At 31.4% G+C, this 22086-nt stretch overlaps 1 protein-coding gene across 4 annotated transcripts in view; it reads left to right on the top strand.

The window, feature by feature from the left end:
• Positions 1-22086, top strand: part of LOC134688515 (death-associated inhibitor of apoptosis 1-like) — an 83973-nt gene that overhangs the window by 23993 nt on the left and 37894 nt on the right. For 3 of the 4 annotated variants that reach the window (XM_063549293.1, XM_063549292.1, XM_063549295.1), the window contains exons 4-6: positions 7183-7346; positions 7595-7631; positions 20500-20583. In XM_063549293.1, the coding sequence (XP_063405363.1) occupies positions 7183-7346; positions 7595-7631; positions 20500-20583 (285 nt within the window). The remainder of the gene's footprint in view (positions 1-7182; positions 7347-7594; positions 7632-20499; positions 20584-22086) is intronic. The other variant, XM_063549296.1, reaches the window with a different exon arrangement.

The following is a 22086-nucleotide window of genomic DNA, read 5'->3' on the forward strand; positions in this document are numbered from 1 at the left end:
TTGTCTCTTTGACACATTCCCCATTTCCATTCTCAATTTTATTTTTTACAGAGTTTGTCCTTAGTGCCGTGTGGAGGCAGTAGGGTGCCTCCCCGTGCTTCAGGTTTATGCTCTTATAATATACTAGATTATGGAGTGTGTGTCCGAGCGAGAACTGCTCTAGTTTATTACTTTAGGAATGTTATCAAAAAGGAGTATTTCAATATTCAGCCCCATTCTACTATTTGGTCAGCCATCAGTCCTACCCTGATATACACTATCTTTTTCGGGTAATTAATACGGATAGCGTTTGACATTTTCAGCCGAACAAATTTATCACTTTTACATAACTTAAATTATTGTATGCTGGTTCATATTCTGGACGCCAAACTTTGCTCCTTTATTATGTAATTCACTAACAAAACAATTATGAAGCTTAGAAATGGAAAAATACTAAATACTAAACTTGTTCAAGGGTATCTACACGTCTCAATCTTCAAAATCGGTTATCTAAAAATACTACCATCGCTAATATTTTTTAACAATAAAAATCGTGGTTACCCTTCTATCGATAAGTGTCATGTCAAAAAATTACTTACATGTCCCCGTCTTTCCACCAACAATACGGTAAGGTCCACGTTTAATGGTCGCACATTTTCTTTAAATTTTGAAACTGATATTACTTGAAAAACAAACAGTATTATTTATTTACTCACATGAAACAAACCGGGATGTGGTATTCAGTACGTAGGAGAAACTGAAAGATATTTATCAAAACGCACTCAAGAACATCTGTATCGTTTTAAAAGACCTAATACATTCAAAAGTATCATTTACCAACACCTTAAGAAGCACAACCATCCTTTTAAATATTTAGCAGTTCAACCTTTAGAAGTAGTAAATAAGCAGCCTGGTGAATCGCATTCAAAGTTTGTACGATCACGGAAAATAATTGAATTAAATTGGATTAAAAAACTATAGTCAGTTTACCCTCTCGGTCTAAATGATAATATCATGGGAATTGGTAATATATCTAGAACCAATTCCGTTAACATTTTGGATATTGTTTCTAAAACTGTTCGTAAAAACCGTTCTCACGGTTGTAGAACAAATCGCAATCAAAGAAAATTTCGGGCCAATCATACCAATATTTCGGACCTAATTTCTATTTCAAAAAACAACGGCAGACATTATCTGTTAACAAAACTCTGTTCGTTACCGGTTAATAAGTTAAATAAAATTTTGGAGGATTGCAACACAATTTGATAACTATTTCATACAGCAGTCCTAAGTATGAAATTAATCAAATCATTATGGCATATTGTTATTCTAAATTATTTCCCAAAATTGATCGCCCTGAAGATCATAAAAAACATTTTATTAAAATTAAGTGTGTCAATAAAGGCTTTGATTTTGTAAATATTGCCGGTATATTTAACGACCATTCTGTTAAAGAACAAATTTCTGGATGTTTTGACAATACTGAGCTACCTCTTATTTATTATATTTACAAGAAATCTACCCGGAAATTTGTGTTTAATTATAGTCAATTGTGTAAAGATGTTAATATTAGTGAAAATACACCTACTTCATGTAATTGCAGTTATTCCGGATATATTTATGGACCCATTTCCCATGTTATAACAGGAGATCTTAACATCGTTCAAGACCGAGAGTTAAAATCATTTCTCAGTAAAGGACCTAAATATCGTCCCCCGTCAATTATTAATTGGAATGAGTGTCGTAATATCATCCACGACTCACTCCATACTTACTGTATGAAATGGATAAAACGGGAAAAAGCTGACAAAAAATCTTTGGACTCTTTTTTTAATTCAGTAATGAAGATAGTTGATATACGTATTCAACATTTTAAAGAACATTTTACTATTAACAATACCCACAATAAACCTATTTCTCGTATCAAACATAAACTAAAAGAACTAGCCAAGGAATTTGTTTTTGACCCGGCCGATAAAGCTGCTAATAATATTATTATTGTTTGACGTAAATTTTACATTGAGGTTCTGAAAAAGGAAATCACCATTTCATCAACATTCCAACTGACTCCATTTTCAGAAAACGAAATATGTAACAAACATTAACTTTTAGCCACCGCTTTACAAGCAGAGCCAAATACAATGAAAGTCCCAACTATGTATTGGCTTCCGAAGCTACACAAAACCCCTTACAAATATAGATTTATTTCGTCTTCAAGCCATTGTTCAACTACTAAATTGTCTATTATTCTTACCAGCACACTTGGTACAATTAAAAACGTTATAATAAATTGTTCAAATAAGGCCTTCGCAAATAGTGGAATAAATTACTTTTTGAGTGTCAAGAACTCGTTGGAAGTACTTGATAAATTGCATGCTTATATTGGTGATATTGAATCTGTTCAAAGTTTTGATTTTTCTACCCTGTATACCACATTGCCTCACATTCTCATTAAGAAAAAATTCACACACCCAATTAAATGGGCATTCAAAAAATCAGAATGTGAATATATATGTTCAAACTCTTTTAGGTCATTTTTTAGTAGCAATAAACAAAAAACTATGTTAATTGGACATGCTTTGATACTATATATGCCCTTGAATTTTTACTAGATAACATTTTTGTTCGCTTTGGGGATCCGGTATATCGTCAGATTATTTGGCTCTCAATAATGACGACTTCAGTATGTATATTAATGAAATTTATCCTGGTGAACTTACTTTAAATAAAGCTAATACTAACAATGACCACTGCCCTTTCCTCGATCTTGATATCTATATATCTAACGGAAAGCTGAATACTAAAATTTATGATAAAAGGGATTATTTTTCATTTCCTATCGTTAATTATCCGTTTTTAGATGGTTACGTTCCCTTGTCACCATCTTACGGTGTTTATATATCTCAACTTGTACGATTCGCTCGTGTATGTAACAATGTTTTAGATTTTAACGAGAGAAATTTATGTATTACTGAAAAATTATTACACCAGGGTTTTCGATATCACAAACTAGTCAAAACATTTACTAAATTTTATCATCGGTATAAAGACATCATTCGTAAATATAGTTCAACATGCAGACTTCTTATACGTTCAGGTATTTCACATCCAATTTTTTATGGAAATATTCTTTATAAAGCACAAAGGTGTCACTATTCATCTCATAAACTTACAAAACCTTTGAATAGACTTATTAAGAAGGGATATAATTACGATACTGTCAAGTCATTAAAGATTGCATATTTTGGCGTTAATATTGAGTCACTGATAAGGTCTTTGCGTCGGAACTAAACACATTTATTCTAAAAACAGTTGTTGGCATGACACGGGTTATGTTCTTCTACTAATGTTATGATGGCATGATACTAAACCCCTAACGGGATGGATTGAGCCTGATGTTCATATGATATCATAATCTTTTAGTCAGTTTAATTGAAGTCTGGAGCTGGCATGTCAGTTAACTGCTAGTAGTCTGTTGTTATTTATGTATTATTGTCATTTTGTTTATTTTCTTTGGTTACATCTTCTGACATCAGACTCGGACTTCTCTTGAACTGAATTTTAATGTGCGTATTGTTATGCTTTTACTTTTCTACATTGGTTAGAGGTATAGTGGGAGGGTTGAGATCTCACAAACATGTTTAACCCCGCCGCATTTTTGCGCCTGTCCCAAGTCAGGAGCCTCTGGCCTTTGTTAGTCTTGTAATATTTAAATTTTAGTTTCTTGTGTTCAATTTGGAAATTAGTATGGCGTTCATTATCACTGAACTAGTATATATTTGTTATGGGGCCAGCTGAAGGACGCCTCCAGGTGCGGGAATTTCTCGCTACATTGAAGACCTGTTGGTGACCTTCTGCTGTTGTTTTTTTATTTGGTCGGGTTGTTGTCTCTTTGACACATTCCCCATTTCCATTCTCAATTTTATTGTCTATAGTCTAGGAATTTCAGTTATTTTTGCTAACCAAATGTTTTCCATATACCTATGTTAGGATCCATTTCAGAGGTTGAAAATGCCTAAATATTTTTCGTTATCTGGAAATTTTATTTTTGATGGCGGATCTTGATTGTTTCTGTGGCACACTGACTTCTTTCTTCTATACATATTTTACTCACGGGGTAAAAATCGGAAAATTGTCAAAACTTATTGGACTTTTATATATAGCATAGTCCGAATTATATACTAAGAAGTTTAATTCACAAAATACTTATTTTGCACCAAAATTTGCTGTGCCATGCCTTTTTAAAATAATCTTGCAAATCGTATATGTTTTAGTAAAATTTTACTTCGAATGACATCGCTGACCAAAATAAATGAATTTATTTCCATTATGCCATGCATAGTTTACTTCTGACATATGTTTGCTTCTCCTTTTAACATACTGGGTATGATGTATCTAAATTGCACAACCGAGTAATCTGAAGATGTTTATTTAAAGTTAAATGTCCCTTGTGGGAATAAATTCGTGATTTATTGGTTCCTTATTTCAATCAGAGTTTAATATATTGTATAGATAGCTGTCTACTGTTACCGACTGTAAGACGCCAGTGATTGTCTGTTATCTTTGTCGTCTGATTGCTGCATCATTGACGCATATCCAGGCATAGCTCCTTTCTCACTAGTAGCTCGATTTCAGTCTGAAAAGGTCGTTTTGGTCTGATCGTATCTTAATAGATTGGATATACTGATAGAGAAAAACGTTAAAAGTTTAAAGAACTTTCCAGACCCCGTTTGGACCATAGTCTCATTAGGTAAATCAGTCCGTTAAGACATGTCAAGATAAACAAGACTAAACCTTAAATTTCGTTACGACGGTGTCAGACCAAATCCGACCATGGATACAAAATTATGTCAAGATGTTGTTAGACCGTGTACAATCGTGTTCAGATTTTAATAATTTGGGACACAAAACGGTTGAAATTTTCCCAATGTGCATCAGGGGTTGTCGTTTCAACTCTTAGTTTCACCATTTCATCGGTATGACTTACCTGTAAAAGGATACCATAAGGTCTATCCAATTTGCAGGCAATAACATACGTAATTTTTTTTCAATCGAATTGCGAAAATAATTATATAACCTTTTCCATGAATTTATTCTATTTCATTTTGTTTGCGGGCATTTGCTTCGGTAATTTCGAATAAAAAAAATCCGAAGTTAAACAATTCTGAACCATAACCACCACATACATCAATCACCATCGTCACCATCACTGATCATCACCTTCATAAAAAAACAAGCATAATGCTGTCACAACTGCATATAATGTTGTGATCACTGCATAACATGTTCCGACAACTGCATATAATGCTATCATGACTGCATATAATGTTGTGACCACTGCATATACTGTTGTGATTATTGCATATAATGTTCCGACAACTGCATATAATGTTGGCACTAATGCTTTTAATATTTTGACCACTTCATATAGTGATGTGAACACTTCATATAACGTTATGAACACTGCATATAATGTGGTGACCACTGCATGTAATGTTTTCTCCACTGCATATAATGATGATCATCAACAGAAGGCAGTGATGTCGTTCTATATCATCTGATAGATAATTAATTGACAAAATTCAATAAAAACAAATAACTAGTAATCTCTTTAGTCACGAGGTATATTTCAAAAAGTCCCTTTTCTGGCTGAAAAACATGTCAAATATGGAAAAAGAGATAGTACAGGCATCAAGTTACAAAATATAACAAAGTTTTAGTGTAAAAGCAATGCATGATGTCTTTTAGAAACGTACTCACTGCAAACTTATTATTATCCTGGTACCTTTGATAACGTTTTATATAGCTAGAAGTAATATGTGTCAGATGCTCGAAACAATAAAAATAACGGATTTGTGAAGTTTTTTTTGTCAAAGTCAAATAAATGGCAAGAGTGTATATACAAGATGTGACTGTCAAAAAGTGTAACAGAATGAGTTCAATATAATAGATTTTTTTATTGAATATTCAATAATAATCTGGTATGATTGGGTATCCAGCCAACAAAACAAGAAAAAGAAGGAAGGGGAGGAATTTAGTTTTCTTCTAAACTTGACAGCAGCATATGCTTCAGTTGTCTTAACTTAATTGCAAGGTATCTAAATTCCACTTCTCTGTAAAAAGATAAAATATTTTTGGAGGACATAATCCAACCTTCTTCACTAGTTAAGAAAACTGGTTTCGAAAATTCCTATATTTTTAAGCACATATGTCAGACTCAGATATACATCCGGTCTATAACCGATGTCCGTTCCTCAAATCTGACGTCACAACATACTAACATTCCAAATCGATGGTCAGTTGTTTGTCCTTCTGATCGATGTGCTTTTAATGTTCTCAAATTGACATATAATTTTTGGATTATCGTATCGACGTCAATTTACAGACTTGCCGTAGTGAAATCATTTTTGTATTCATGGGTGGGTTGAACCTTAAACTAAAAAAGTTGAAGTAAAATATAAGGCTAAATCATAAAAAACCTTTTAATACTTTCTATTGTTTGAGTCTGTATCCGGCCCTCTAGATTTCTTTCTCTCATCTTAGTCTATGGTATGTGGTCTCATTGTAATACAATGTATACCCACATTTATGCCATAAGGTTTCCAACATCTTCATAATCAAGCATCAAGGAAACAAATTTGTTTATACCAGTTGAAAGTTTCCAGCACATTTTAGATGTTTTTATCTCTTTTGCCATAAAAACTGACAAAACGAAACATGAATGTTCAGCGCGATTTGAGTTTGTCTTATTACATGTTGATATCCTATGAATCATATTTGTACATTCATGTGTTCAGGTTTTACTTCTATTCTTGTAAAAAAACGAAAAATTTATCGAAATAGTAATATTTTTTTTAAATCAGTGATTTGTTTATAATATTCTCTGAAAAAAGTGCATTGACCTAAAATTGTAATTTGAATGGAGAGTTGTATCATTGGCACTCACGCCACATCTTCCTTTATCTATCTAAAAATAAAGATAAAACAGTTTTTAAAAATATTCTGTCAATAAAGGACATATCGACATTACGCATTGCTTAGTTCTAGTGTCGGATACAATAAATGATGTAGCTATTATTCAGAACATTAAAGTAAGCTCTCAACCACATCTGTACGCAAAAGAGAGCAATGATACAAGAGACATGCAAACTAGTTGTTCAGAAATAAAGCCTTTATAATATTATGTTTAATTAATTTTATTAGGAAATGGAGATATAGTAAGATGTTTTTCTTGCGGTGGATGTCTACAACACTGGCAGCAATCGGAAAACTACCCTATTCCATGGATCGAGCATTTAATGTGGTTTCCACATTGTGACGAAGAAACTCATTCCCAATACAGTGAAACGATAGAAGCTATGAATATGGTAATTGAGTTTTCTCTTAAGTGTTGTTTTTGAAAAAAAATATTTGATTTTAAGATGTTTAATACAGATAAAGACCACAAGCTTACAAGTATATAATCCATCACTATTATCACATGGTAGCTTTTTAAATTACCTCTTCTAAATTTCTGTTGTATTTTATCATTTACATTCACCTCCCAATTCCGTGGAACATATCTTATTCTTACTAATCTTAACTTTTTTTTTTTATTATTGTATGTATTCTGAAGAGAGTTCAAGCAACAGAAGTTTCACAGGAAGAAGTCGGTATGTATAATTTCGTTATCGCATAAGATACTTGTTATGAATGGGTTGTCTTATTATAGTTACCATGTTATTAAATAGTGAAACCGTTTTTAGAGACCAACTAAGGGAGAGCAAAAGATTTGTCTCTTATGACAGGTGGTATTTTAATACAGGTGCAATCTCTCTAAAATGCACTACGGTGGGATCTAAACTTTGTGGTCTTATAACACAGGTGTTTGCTTAATACAGGTGGTTTCTTAAGCAGGTTTGACTGTTTATCAATTTTCTCTAAACAATGTTCTAGCTTGTTTCGTCGGCTTTCTCGTATTCTCATGGTCTGCATTTAACATATTTTTTGATATTTCCTTCGGATAAACTTCTTTTCGTCTGCTGCGGCGCTTCCGCCATGGTTGATATGTGTGACGTCATGCCTTCATCAATCTAAATTTAGCAAAGGATTTATAATAATATTGACCGCCAATACACATATAAATAGAAACATAGCGTCAATATAAGTAAAAAATATTAAATAAAAAATGTGTCTGTTACCACGCCTGCAAATCACCATGGTCGCCATAGCTAAAAATAAAACATAATAAAACCGTTTTAAATAGAGAAGATCTGCGAGCGCAAAAATGTTCAGAATGTTGAGCTCTTCCAATTGTTTAAATACGTCTAACCTGTCAGACAACTTCTTATAGACGTCATATGTAATAAATGACAAAACAAAAATCTTACCATTTTTGTCTTTTATCTGGAAAACTATAAAAGATAAAGGGAAACTTTGAGTTGCAAAAATCATCAACAAGCATGTTACACAAATAAGAACTATGGATAGAGTCGTCAGATGACGATTTATAACAGTTGTTGCCCTTTGATGAATATTTTTACTATATTTTGCGTTTTTTCATCATATCTTAAAAATTGTAATAGATTAATAGCAACTTGAACAGCAAACATGATAAGCAAGTCAAGAAATACAATGAAATACAATGAAGACAATGTTTGGGAAATCACCGAATTACTCCTCATTTGAGCTATTGCCAATTAGTAACAATTAACGCGATTATTTAATGCATTGAAATTATAATAGATAAATAGGCACTTTAAATCACAGAAATCGTCAGCAAATCAAGATGTACTTACAAGTTACATTTTGCTCATATAGTTAATAGACGTTCACTCTTTAAAGAAGTTATTGCACTTAAATGAGGATTTTTATTTCCTCTTACATGTTTTTACCTAAAACTAAATAAGATAGAGAGAAACTGAACAGACTAAATTAAATAATAAGCAATACAAGACTTTTTGTTATGAATTCTATTCTTGTTTATAATGTGCGAGAGTGTCATTTGTTGAACAGAGGGGCGAAAGATAGCAAAGCGACAATCAAACTTATAGATCGAAGATAACCTGACAACGCTATGGATAAAAATAAAAAGACAAACAGACAACTAATAGTACAAAATACACAACATATAAAACTAAAGACTAAGCAATATTTGTTGAATATGCACATACATCCAGTAGAGTGACACAGGTTCTTTAGATATTCTAGTTTGTTTACAGTATGCCCTATATGTCTAAAAGCACCGTCATTGACATATACAACTAAATCAGATTTACACGGATCAGGTAACCTTGCGATCCGATAAACCAAAATAATAGCATTGAACATTTTAATAATCTTGTAATGCGACATGGCAGATTCACTTAAATCAAGTATACACCAAGACAAGTGAAAACCCGGAAATGGGAAAATAGAAAATTCCATTACATCCACAACATTAAGACAAAGCTTCAAAATAGATATAGGAAGATGTGGTGTGAGTGCCAATGAGACAACTCTCCATCCAAACAACAAGCATATTTGTAGTTTTTCATTGTATTATCTGATCTAGACGACTGTTTAAAGATTTCCTTGTTGATGCTTCTAATTTAACAGCATGTAAAATAGCTATAACGTTGACGTCGTAAATACATGTTAAAATAACAGTAAATTATGTCCACTATATTCTATATAGAAACATGCTTTCCTTGACCTTGCAAGTAACTGGCTATGTCAAATTAATCAATAATCACATGAAATTAACTAACTGCTGACAATGACTGCACCTACCATGTCAGGTTTAACAATGAATTCGAACATAATTGTAAAAAATCTAAAAGCCGTGTCAATTTTTATACTATAGGATCATGCTCTGCTATACGGAAGCCGATAAGGGCCATTCAAAAAACAAATTGCATGTCGTTATTTCTACATAACATGTCGTAATTTCGACAGATCATGTCGTTATAACGACATCACTATGTCGTTTTAACGACATCGCTATTTATAAAAGGATATGTATTATGATTGGTAAGAGACTAAACGACACAGAAATTAATAACTATAGGTCATCATAATGCCCCCAATAATTAGAAAAGCCCCGCATAGTCAGCGTAAAAGAGGGAGGAAAAATACCAGAGGGAGAGTCCCCGAAATGCTGTGTGGCAGACAGTGTTATCATTTAACTATTAGCTCCCTTGGTAAAACTCCAAATTTCATATAAGTGTATTTTATTGCTAAATAATTTACATGACGCTTAATAAGTATATATTTGTTAATTGCAAAGCTTTTGCTATTTTAATTCATTGGATAAATATTTCTATTTGTATTGTAAAGTTTAATATTTGCATCGTCGCAAACTCGTTGGTTACCTTCTTTGGATACCTTCAGTGAGAAACTTATATATTTTAGAGACCACATTAAGGTTAATTTAAAAAAAAAATAGAATAAGAATTAAAGCTCTCTTGTCCAAAATCCATTCTATGGTCTTGTTATTAAATGGGTCTAACAGCCGGACAAGGATGTAATAAACTAGTGAATATTCTGTGGATTGATATAAGGGACTGAATTTGCAAGGCAAGCATCCCATCTCACTGTACATAAGCGCAAACTACATGGGTCCTTGTATTAAGGGTAAATTGAAGTATTGATTGCTCTATTTCTACTTTCAAACGTTGGGCACGATGTTCCTACAACACGTTACACTTAAAAAGCGGTGTCGAAGAAAGTTTTTGACTTCGGTTAATTTTTTTCAACAACAACGATTAAAGTTTAATTCGGTGTTTTATATATTGTTGGTTGATTCTGGTTTTGTTCGTTTTGTGATGTCATTTTATCAAAAATTACCTCGAGTTGTGAAAATCGATTTAATAATGTTTACCCTTTTTAAAGTTATTTCAACTAAAAATGCAGTACTATCGCAAGTAAAGTAGGAAGGAAAGATGGGACGGAAGTACATGTATATACATACGGTTTTCGATAATTTTTTAACCATAGGATGTTAAAATTTCAAGGTGCTTATCATCCACTGTGATATCATCTGTCATTGTAAACTTCCTATATCTTAATTCATCCCCAATACAATTATATCTGACACTCTGCAAGTAAACCGAACATTTTTACCATTTGTTAAACTTGAATAGAATTGCATTTTCGCTGGCACATATGTTGTCGAAATACACCCCTTCAATTACTTGAATCTTAGCTTTAGAATTATTTCCCCAAGTCATCTTCAGATATATTTATATATTACAATATAGTAATCTACTCCTGGATCGTCCGCGCGGCAAATATAATCCCGGGTTTTTATTAATTCTTTTTTTTTTAACTTTTGATTTTTTTATTTCCAACAATTACAACATATACATGATATACATACAATATAATACATATAAGATAAATACAAAATCATTTTTATAAATAAATCTTAATTGGAAATATTTTACATTTTCTATTGAAAAGATAAAGAAATAGAAAAGAATAAAAAAAAAAGTAAAACGAAATAGAAAATAAATAAATAAAGAAAGAAGGAAAACAAAAAAACAAAAAATAAAAACAAAACTCAAAGGGATTATCCAGTTACATCCTTATCTTTATTTTTAATATCACATAATTATGCTGAAAAAAAAATTTGAAAATGTACGAGACATATTTCTTTCGTAACAGCCATCAACACGATCAAGTACATAACATGGCAATAATATTTTCTTTAAAAAAGATTATAATTAAGTTGTCATAAGTAATTGTAAAAACAACAAAAAAGACATTAGCCGGTATACAATAATAGTTTTTCAAAAACATTCCATACATTGTCAAATTCAGTTATCTTTTTATTTTTTACAGCTATCATACTCTCTAATTTATACATATCTTTCAGTTTCATTATAATTGCTTGCAATGAGAGATTCTTTTTAAAGCATCTAGAATTATACATATATTGTTTAATATAAAGAAAAATCATGTTATATGGGTTGTTGGGAAATATCTAAGTCTCCAAAAAGAAAGTTTAATTTATTCATTGGGAGACTTATTCCACCGGAAAGGAACCAGTTATCAACATCCTGTAGAAAATCTTGTACAGTATTGCAATTCCAAAATAGGTGTTCTATAGACTCATTATCTGATTTACAAAATGTACATAAAGGATCATCAGTCAATTTTATTTTAACTAAATACTGATTTGTGGCAATAATGCAATGGTTAATCCTATATTGCAGCCACTGTAATTTACTATTTTTAGTAACAGCAAAAGGCAGTCTGAAAATCTTTTTCCAGTTCAGATTCTGTTCACCGAAAATTTTAACCCACTTAAGCTGTCCAGTAGGAATAACATTATTTCTTGTCAGTACAGAATACATATCTTTTGATCCTTTACAATGTTTTAAAAATATTTGTAGACATGATGGTATAAAAGGACAAGCTAATTTGTAAGATCCTTTAGGGAAAGATTTGGATGCCTCTTTCACTGCCGAAATAACACTGCTAAATTTGAGAAAATCTGTGTTAATGTTATATATTTGCTTAAATTGATCAAATGAAATATACAATCCATTTTGGTCAACTATATCATTTACAAATCTAATACCACTTTTGAACCAATCTTGATAAAATACTGATTTATGACCAATCTTAATATTATTATTTAGCCATAGTGGATTTGATAAAAATGAATCATAAGTAAAATTTCTGTCTTTTTGAATAATCATTTCCCAGGATCTTAGTACATCTTTCCAAAAATTGTTGTTAACTGTCATATACAGTTGTCTAATATAATCAACACCACAACTAAACAACTTTCTTTTATCTATATTTGACATGAAAATAGTTTGCCATTTACTATCTCTCTGCAAAATCCTCCTAATCCATGTTGATTTAAGTGCTGTAATGAACATATTCAAATCAAGCATTTTCAAACCACCCTCCAAATAGTCTTTGATTAGAATATCCTTCTTAACTCTATGTATAGGTGAGTTCCATATGTATGAATAAATAAGTTCATTTATTCTCTTAATAATATCATCTGAAGGATTTGGCAGAGAGATAATGAGATGGTTTACAATAGGCAAGACTAGAGTCTTAATCACAGTTATTCTCCCTATAACAGTTAGATTCCTTTAAGACCATTGTTTTAAAGTATTTTTAATCTGTACAATTCTTTCAGAATAATTTATTTTAACAATTTTTTCAAGATCTACATCAAAATTGATTCCTAGTAATTTAAAAGAAGTTTCACCCCAGGACAGATTTCTGTTAGGACATAAAGTATCTGTACTATATTTTTTGCTCCCAAACCAAATAACTTGTGTTTTTGTTAAGTTAATATTCAGTCCAGATATTTTTGCAAACCAGTCTAATTCTTATAATGATTCTTGTAAAGATTTTTCACTCCCATCCAAAATCAAAGAGGTGTCATCAGCAAATTGTGACAATTTATGCTCAACCCGTGTGACCTCTATACCACTAATGTCGCTATTTCCCCTTATTTTCAATGCCAGAATCTCAACACATAAAATTAAAAGATATGGAGACAGGGGTCCCCTTGTCTACAACCTCTTCCAATAGTAAAAAAAATCTGAAAGGTTCCCCCCTGGATGACAGCAGAGTTGATATTATTGTAAAATACTTTAACCCAATTGATGATAGATTCGCCAAAATTGAAAAATTTCAAAACATTTATCAAAAAGTCCCATGATATTGAATCGAAAGCTTTTTCGAAATCAATCAAAAGTAATAACCCTGGTATTTCATGTTCCTCTGTGTACTGTAATATATCATAAATGAGTCTTATATTTTCCCCAATATACCTTCCACTAATAAAACCAGTCTGATCAAAATTTATCAATTTATCAAGGACACTCTTAAATCTGTTTGCAATAGCTGCTGATCCAATTTTGTACACAGTGTTCAGTAAAGATATAGGGCGCCAGTTTTTTTAAAAAGTGGCGAGGTTTATTACCTTTTGGTAAACAAGTAATAATCCCTTGTTTTTGTGTAACAGATAGTTCCCCTGTTTTTGCACCATAATTTAAAGAATTTACAATAAAAATTTGAAGATCCTTCCAAAAAGATTTATAGAACTCTGCTGAAAAACCATCCGTTTCAGGGGTTTTGTTGTTTTTCATTTTTTTCAATGCTTCTCCAGCTTCTTTAACAGTAATTGTACCTTCCAAGCTTTCTCTTTCCTGAGATGAAAGTATAGGAACATTTAAATTTTTCAAGTCTTTTTAAAGATCATTTAAAGTACTTTTAGTATCCCTTTTTTTATAAAGATTGTCATAAAAATATTTAACTTCATTCAAAATATATTTTTGTTTTGTTATAATTTCCCCATTTTCTTTCTCTACTTTGGGAATAATTTTGCTCATAAAATTTCGTGTTCTAAGCCACAGAAATAATAAGTAGGTTTTTCCCCTTCCTGTATCCATTGGATCTTACTAATTTCCCTTTTAATTTTTGTGTTCGTAAACTTTCAAGCTCATGTTTTTTTTTGCTTCTAATGCGTTAATGGAATTTTCATCAACTCTTTCCTCTAATTGAGTTATTTCATTTCGAAAATTTTGTTCCCTTTTTTCGTCTTGCTTTTTTTTATAGCTTGAGTATGAAATTGTCTTCCCCCTAATTTCCATAAGAAGAGTCTCAAGCAAAAACTGACAATTAATTCTAAAATGAATGTCTGTATTATCTATTTTGTCAATATTTTCCATATTATAAACTAAAGCACAATATTGTTTTTTCACTTCCTGAATTTTTTGCTTAATAGTATTTATATAGTCTATATCATATGATAAAGAGTTGTTAAACTTCCACAAACCTTTTCCCCTAATGAAAGGGTTAAATTCTAAATCTAGCAAAATCATAGAGTGATCTGACCCATAGCTTGGAAGTATATTACGATTTTTTAGACTGTTTAAAAAAAATTCAGTGAGAAGAAAAAAGTCTAATCTAGCCTGTTTAAAAGGATTTCTCTTCCTCCAGGTGTATCGCTGTACATCTGGAAAAAGTTCTCTATACGGGTCTATCAAATTTCTTTCTTCAATAAATTCCAATACTTTTTCCCTAGCTTTCGAATTGTAAATATTCACATAGTTGCAATAATCTATACATGGGTTTTGGACAAGATTGAAATCACCACAAATAACAAAGTATTCATTTTCAAAATCATCAATAACAGACATAATATTAGAAAAAAAAATCAGGATTGTCTGTATTTGGTCCATATAGACATACAAGAGTTATCTTTCTATTTTGTACAAGAATCTCTAAAATTAAATAGTTTCCATTTATATCTTTTTTTTCTTTCAATACTTTGCATTCAAAATTATTATTGAACAAAATAGCGACACCTCTAGAGTGTGAGCTAACAGATGACAAATAACACTCATAACCCCACATAGATCTCACTATGTTTTCTATATCATTTGTAAAATGAGTATCCTGAATACAATATATATTACAGTTCTTTGACTTCAGCATATCAAATACATCTCTTCTTTTTAATGTGTTACGAAGGCCTTGACAATTAACAGACAAAATCTTTAATGAACTCATTGATAGTAAAATGATTGCATCCAAATTACATCAAGTAGTTGAATGAAAGAAATAAAAATTATTTTCCAATAATGATGTAAACACAGAAAAGTAATAAGAATGGGGATGTCAAACAGGATAATTTTCAAAGGAGTGTTTAAAAATAAATGAAAAAAAAATAGAAAAATAAATGAGAAAAAGTTTAAAAAAATATTCAATGGATTGAATATGACAGTTGTGATAAAGCATTTTCATAATTATGAACAATGTTTCACAATTTTTTAGTTTTTACAGAATAATATCTTTACATTAACATTTGCCATAAGTGTCACTTATAATTGTAATTGTGAGAAGTATATATTTACATTTTCAATTATAAGAATAATAGAAAACTCAAGGGAGATAACAAAAAATACAAGTTAAGTCACCTTAAACATTTTAAATGTCATGATTGTATATATATGCCTAAGATTTAAGTATACTAATTTTACCATAAAGTTTCTATATAATATAAATTATCATCAATATTTCTTCTTATACTGAACGGCTTTAGAAACGCAACACTCGTTTTGTTGACTTTTTTTTACCAAATCTTGTTTGATTCTCTGATAACTTCTGTCCATGCTTATCATACTTCTTTCTCCTTACAAAAAATCAAAATCTGACTTACCTGTGGTTATTGAACATACCGAATTTTTAAGTCGCACGAATTTCTTAAAGCGAAATTTTGGACCCATGAAAGATTGTTTCAGGTTTTTTTGCTTTGTCAAACAGTTCCTTAAATCCTTTGCCTCACTTAATTCAGTTTAAAAATGTTGCATCCCCATTTTGCCAAGACTGAGAAATAAAAAACTGAATTATCCCTTAAAAAAACTGCAAACATGAAAACATAAACGTGCTGCAACCATACTTTATGACTTCAGAAACTCGTCTAACTGTCCTTCCGACAACGAAATAAGTAGACTAGATTTGTTTCTAGCCATCAATGAACAAATCAACGTGTAGTGACAATGAAACGTCAACAGAATTTGAATACGCAACGTCATTTGCAAGACATGTTTACGGCCGCAACGTCAACTGCTAATCAAATTGCCGAGTGTCATTGAGTACAGATTCATGCCATAAATGTTTCCCATAAACTGAATTACCAAAGAATCGACTGAAGGAAAACCTTTAAAGCCCTCAAGTTCAAACCGCATATTTTCCAAAAGCAATTAATGGGTCGAACAAATGTAAAATCAGAATGTGTAAAACAGAACCTAAAACATGTCAGACAGTATTTGTTGACCTTTCTGACAATCATTTTGGCGTTTGTAACAGGCAGTCATCGCTTTTGACGGTGACACATTCATTCAAAAACAACACAAAAATAATCTAGTGTTGCGTTTCTAAAGCCGGTCAGTATATTATAAAATAGTTATTGTATAAACATAATCTACAGCAGAAATACTTGAACATATTGATTCAAGGGAGATAATACAAAATTAAAACAAAAACAAACAAGAAAACATTGAGTCACTAGTATTCAATATAAGTAGTTAAATTATTTCTTATTTCTAGATATAAATGAAAAACATTTTCTATTAATTTCAGTTAAAACCAAGAATTTCAATACATTTTGTCTATTTTCTGTTTTGTAACCTTGTCCTTATATTAACAAATAAGTTAAACTTCAGTTGTAAACCATCTTCCATTCTACCATATACTCCAGAGTTGTAAAACCATACAGATTCAAAACAGTTCATGTCTCTCAGTTTACTAATAAGCTGCATGTTTCTCCAGGTAACATCGTCACTAATGCGTACTTTGTTATTAAGGTTTTTTCTCTCTACCATCACTTTTCTTTTAACATCACTATTGAAAAGTCTAACTATCATTGGTTTAGGTCCAGGTTTGTCTGATGGTAAGCGGTGGATTGCAACAACATCCCGCTCTTCAAGGTGAACATGAAGATCCCTTCTCACAGTTTCTATAAAGTCTGATCGCAAATTCTGATCATCACGTCTGGGAAAGTTCATGACTTTGATGTTGTTTTTCCTAGAGTATTGCTCATTATAGTTTGCACTAGTTAATGTCTCTTGGTTCATTCTGGTTGAATCCTCTAAGCCTTTTTTGTTTTTAATAACTACATCTCTGGTTTGGTCAATTTGTTTTTTAAGTTCTTCATTTTCTATTGATAAGGCTTCAAACTTGTTTTGCATCTCTTGCATTGTTTTTATTAATTCAATGAGACGGGTTTCGTCGCTGTTTGGGACTCGTCTTTCAATGAACTCCATTTCATGCACAAGTTTATATTGAAGAAAAGTTCCGGCTTCGCTAGTACTGGAATTACTTTCATCACGACAATTTTAACATGAATAGCAGGACAAATCGCGAAGTAAAACATTCCGTGAACTGGTATTAAGTCTTTTAACATTGGTGATTGCACCTTTAAGTTACGTGACGACTTTGAATGATCTATTTCGGAATACTTCCGTTACATAAATTTCAATTCACATTTTACACTTAGAGGACTGTCTTGGTGTGTCCAATTTATCGAAGATTAGACGAAGTTCATGTATTGGGATTTTCCCCCTATTTCCAAATTCTTTTGAATAACTCGTTAAAAGATACGATTAATAAAAATTGCAAAATTTAACCTATGTTCCCGGGCGGAGTCCATATCAATCCTTTTAGACCCAAATATGTAGTTAATAAGAAAAGAGTCTTGGCACTTTTGACTCTTCGTGTATCTTACTTTTGTTTTGATAAATTATAAAAAAGATACGCGTGAAAAATGAAATATAAAATTGCTCAAGAGATGTAAAATCATAATTCAAAACATATATTGAATTAGGTTTAATATAGGTTCGTGTTTTCTAACATTTTCATTTTGTTTTGCGGATGAAATTGTAAAGATTCTGTTTTAAATTCAAGGGGTTTTAAGGAACATCGTGGCCAACGTCTGAAAGTAGAATTAGAGCAATCAATACTTCAATTTAACCTTTTAAGAAGAAGCCATATAGTTGTACTTATGTATGGGGAGATAGGAAGAATGGCTAGCCTTGGTAAGACAGGATCAGTTTTCTAGTAATTTCTCTTGAGAAGTCCAGGTCTCTCATAATTTTACAGATCAAGTTTAAATAAATAATGTATTGCTATACAGTTCTCCTCGGTATCTCCCAATGCGCAGGGGTCTATAAAATAAATTTAAGTTTCTCACTGAAAGTATCCAAAGAAGGTAACCAAAGATTTTGTGACGATGCAAATATCAAACTTTACAATATAAATAGAAAACTTTAACCAATGAATTCAAATAGCAAAAGCTTTGCAATTAAGAAACATATACTTATTAAGCGTCATGTAAATTATTTACCAATAAAATACATTTAATATGAAATTTGGAGTTTTATCAAGGGATCTAATAGTTAAATAATAACACTGTCTACCACACAGCATTTCGGGGACTCTCCCTCTGGTTTTTTTCCTCCCTCTTTTACGCTGACTATGCGGGGCTTTTCTAATTATTGGGGGCATTATGATGACCTATAGTTATTAATTTCTGTGTCGTTTAGTCTCTTGCCAATCATAATACATATTCTTTATATTTAGCGATGTCGTTAATACGACATAGCTATGTCGTTAAATCGACATAGTGATGTCGTTATTACGACATGATATGTCGAAATTACGACATAGCGATTGTTATGTCGAAATTAGGACATAGCGATGTCGTAATAACGACATGTTATGTCGAAATAACGACATGATGTGTCGTAATTACGACATAAAATATTTTTTTGAATGGCCCTTATCGGCTTCCGTACTGCTAATACCATTTCAATAAAAATGGTCATTAAAACAAAACCGCTATTGTCTTACAGAAAAACAACATCGATTCTTCATTCTAGTTGCCAACACTGACGAAGACCCCAGATTTCATCCATAAAACTCACAGGTGACGATCTAACCTTCATGATCGGCCATTTTGCTAATATAATCGGAACATAGAATCCAATGCACATGCCTCGTATCGAACAATCAGAAAATATAAAATTTCCTAATTTTTGTAACTATAATTTCATGCTTCTGGATCTAACAATTCTTACATAATTTTGATTATGTATTAACCATTTCAATGTTCTATCTTTGAAAATATTGCAAAACGAAATCATCTACTGCTCGGTTGCTTTCATTTCTCTCCAAGTAAAGCCAAGTTGCATTTCTGAACGATTCCACATTTGATAAAAGAAAATCGTCCTAATTTACAACGACAGTATAAGCACCGCAAGCTATAAAATTACTTGTATCTGAAAACACCCATCCTGTCTTTTACACTGACTGATAGTCCATATTCAATGCTGTATTACAAGATGTACACATGTAACTATATCTCGTTTTAAGCCTAGAAATATTACCAATTTCAGGATACATACATATGGTTTTTCCTACTAATTGGGAAATCGTCTGGCAGACAATGTGTCCGCCAAGGAATTCATCATATTAGCCATATGCCAGTCAAGTATTGAAACACAAAATTTCTCGTTTATTAGAAAAACTGGCTCACTCGTGAAAGTTCTGTACTCAGTAAATGATTAGTCGAAATTTAGTTATGATGTCAATTTTTTTTTTTATTTCTTCTGAAATTTACTATTTTGACATTATGTAAAAAGTCGACCATGACTGATGACGTCACATATGAAGAACACAACTTTCAATAAATCTTCCAAAAGATTCCATCAATTTAACTCGTGTATTACGATATTTATCCACTCTCAACAGTTACATTTCAATTATTTGAAAAACTCGGCAAACATTGCGCTCTAAAAATGTTTTAGCTGTCTCGAGTAGAGAAATTAGGTAACACACTTGTTGCAGTGAAGAAATTTATATATCATACTTGCACAGTAGCAGTCTATCGGTTTGATATCATAATTTCCGTTAAAAAATAAAACGATTTAAACTGGACACTCTACTTACCGTCACTGCAAGCGGTCAAATTTATTCGACAAAAAACTAAGTACCTATCGATATTAAATGCTGCATTTTTTTCAGCTCAACTCAATTTCAGACGGCAAATAAGAAGGAGAAATGTTTCGGACAATTTGTTGCAGACAAGAAATAGAGCGTTAACCTATGGTATGATTTTTTTTATACAGCAGTAAAAACTTGATGCCACAGACAACATTAAATAGTAAATTTGTGAGAGATTGCTCGTTAAGTGACCATATTTCATTAAAAACATATGGATGCAGGTTACTATTATTTCAACTAATGTCAAATTAAAATTGTTTAATTTTTTCACTGTATTCAGTTAAATAAATCAAGATTTTTAAAGAAAATCCACAGCCTTTGATACAGAGATTGTTGTTATAAAATTTGAAACATAAATAACTCACTTGATTTTCTATGATGTGCTAGTGTTTATTTTTACAAAAAGTTCTAAGCAACCTGTAAATTCCAAAACACCTCGTGCTGAGTCACTAAAGTCGAGCGCATCCTAAAAGGTGTAATTGATTTTTTGCCATATTTATTATTGTTTTTACCAATAACTACATTTATAAACTTGTTTTAAGGAAATCAATGCTAGCACTGCATGCATGAATCCTATATCTATCAGTCATCAAATTGCCAAATATGAAAGTACAAGGATAAAGGCTGTGGTGTCAACGTATATTTGTTCCCGATAATATTTGTTCCTTTATGAAAGAATATTATAATAATATATGTCCTGAGGAAATTGTGTCATGGAATATTTTTTCCAACTGTATCATATTTGTTCCACTAATATCAGGAACTTATATTATAGTTGATGAGCATGATGAGTATAACAAATGTTCCTGTTATAATAAATTTTACACTTGATTGATTTATACAGGTTTTAAATGCTGATTAGTGTTTAAATCACAACAAGATTTAAATGTTTATATTCTAAATCAAAACAGGTTTTGATACAATTGAAGTTTAAAAAGTTCGTACAAAAATGGCTACAGAAGGGTACATAAACCTTAATACGGAATATATTTTTTTTATTGATCTTTTTGTTTTTTAAACTACAGTGCATACATACATTTTTACAAGACATAATTGAATGACATGAATCGTATTGCATTATTATACTATTGATATTAGGCAAATAAGACATAGTAAAAATTTAGAAGTTCGTGGTGTGATTACTCAGTATATTATATTAAGTTTATTTAGTTAATACGGAATTTTCTGAAAATCTACATTCAACTTGATTAACTCAAAGAAAATGTTTTTGCTTATCTAATCAACGTTCGCTACGTGTCTTTTTTCTATAAACATTGGTATAAATTGATGCTTGTAAACTTTCCACTTACATCGTTTCACATTACATTATCATGCATAATTTAACCACGTCATCCAGTTTCAGGGACCAGATAAGATGTTCGTGCGCATGTGTAGCTTAAGTTCGTAGCTTTATTTCATAGAAGACAGACGTGGTCTGTAATATTGTAGCTTCTAGAAATGATTTTTTTTATAACTATAACTACGAGGTTGTTGAATCAAGTTAATAAACTTCAGTAGTTTATTGTTTATTTTAGTTTTATTTATTTTTCTATGTTGTAAAATTTGCGGTAATTAGACCGATTTACGGCAGTTGAAATTTTGGTAACA

Source organism: Mytilus trossulus, chromosome 10, assembly GCF_036588685.1.
Source record: "Mytilus trossulus isolate FHL-02 chromosome 10, PNRI_Mtr1.1.1.hap1, whole genome shotgun sequence".
Taxonomy (NCBI): Eukaryota; Metazoa; Mollusca; class Bivalvia; order Mytilida; family Mytilidae; genus Mytilus; species Mytilus trossulus.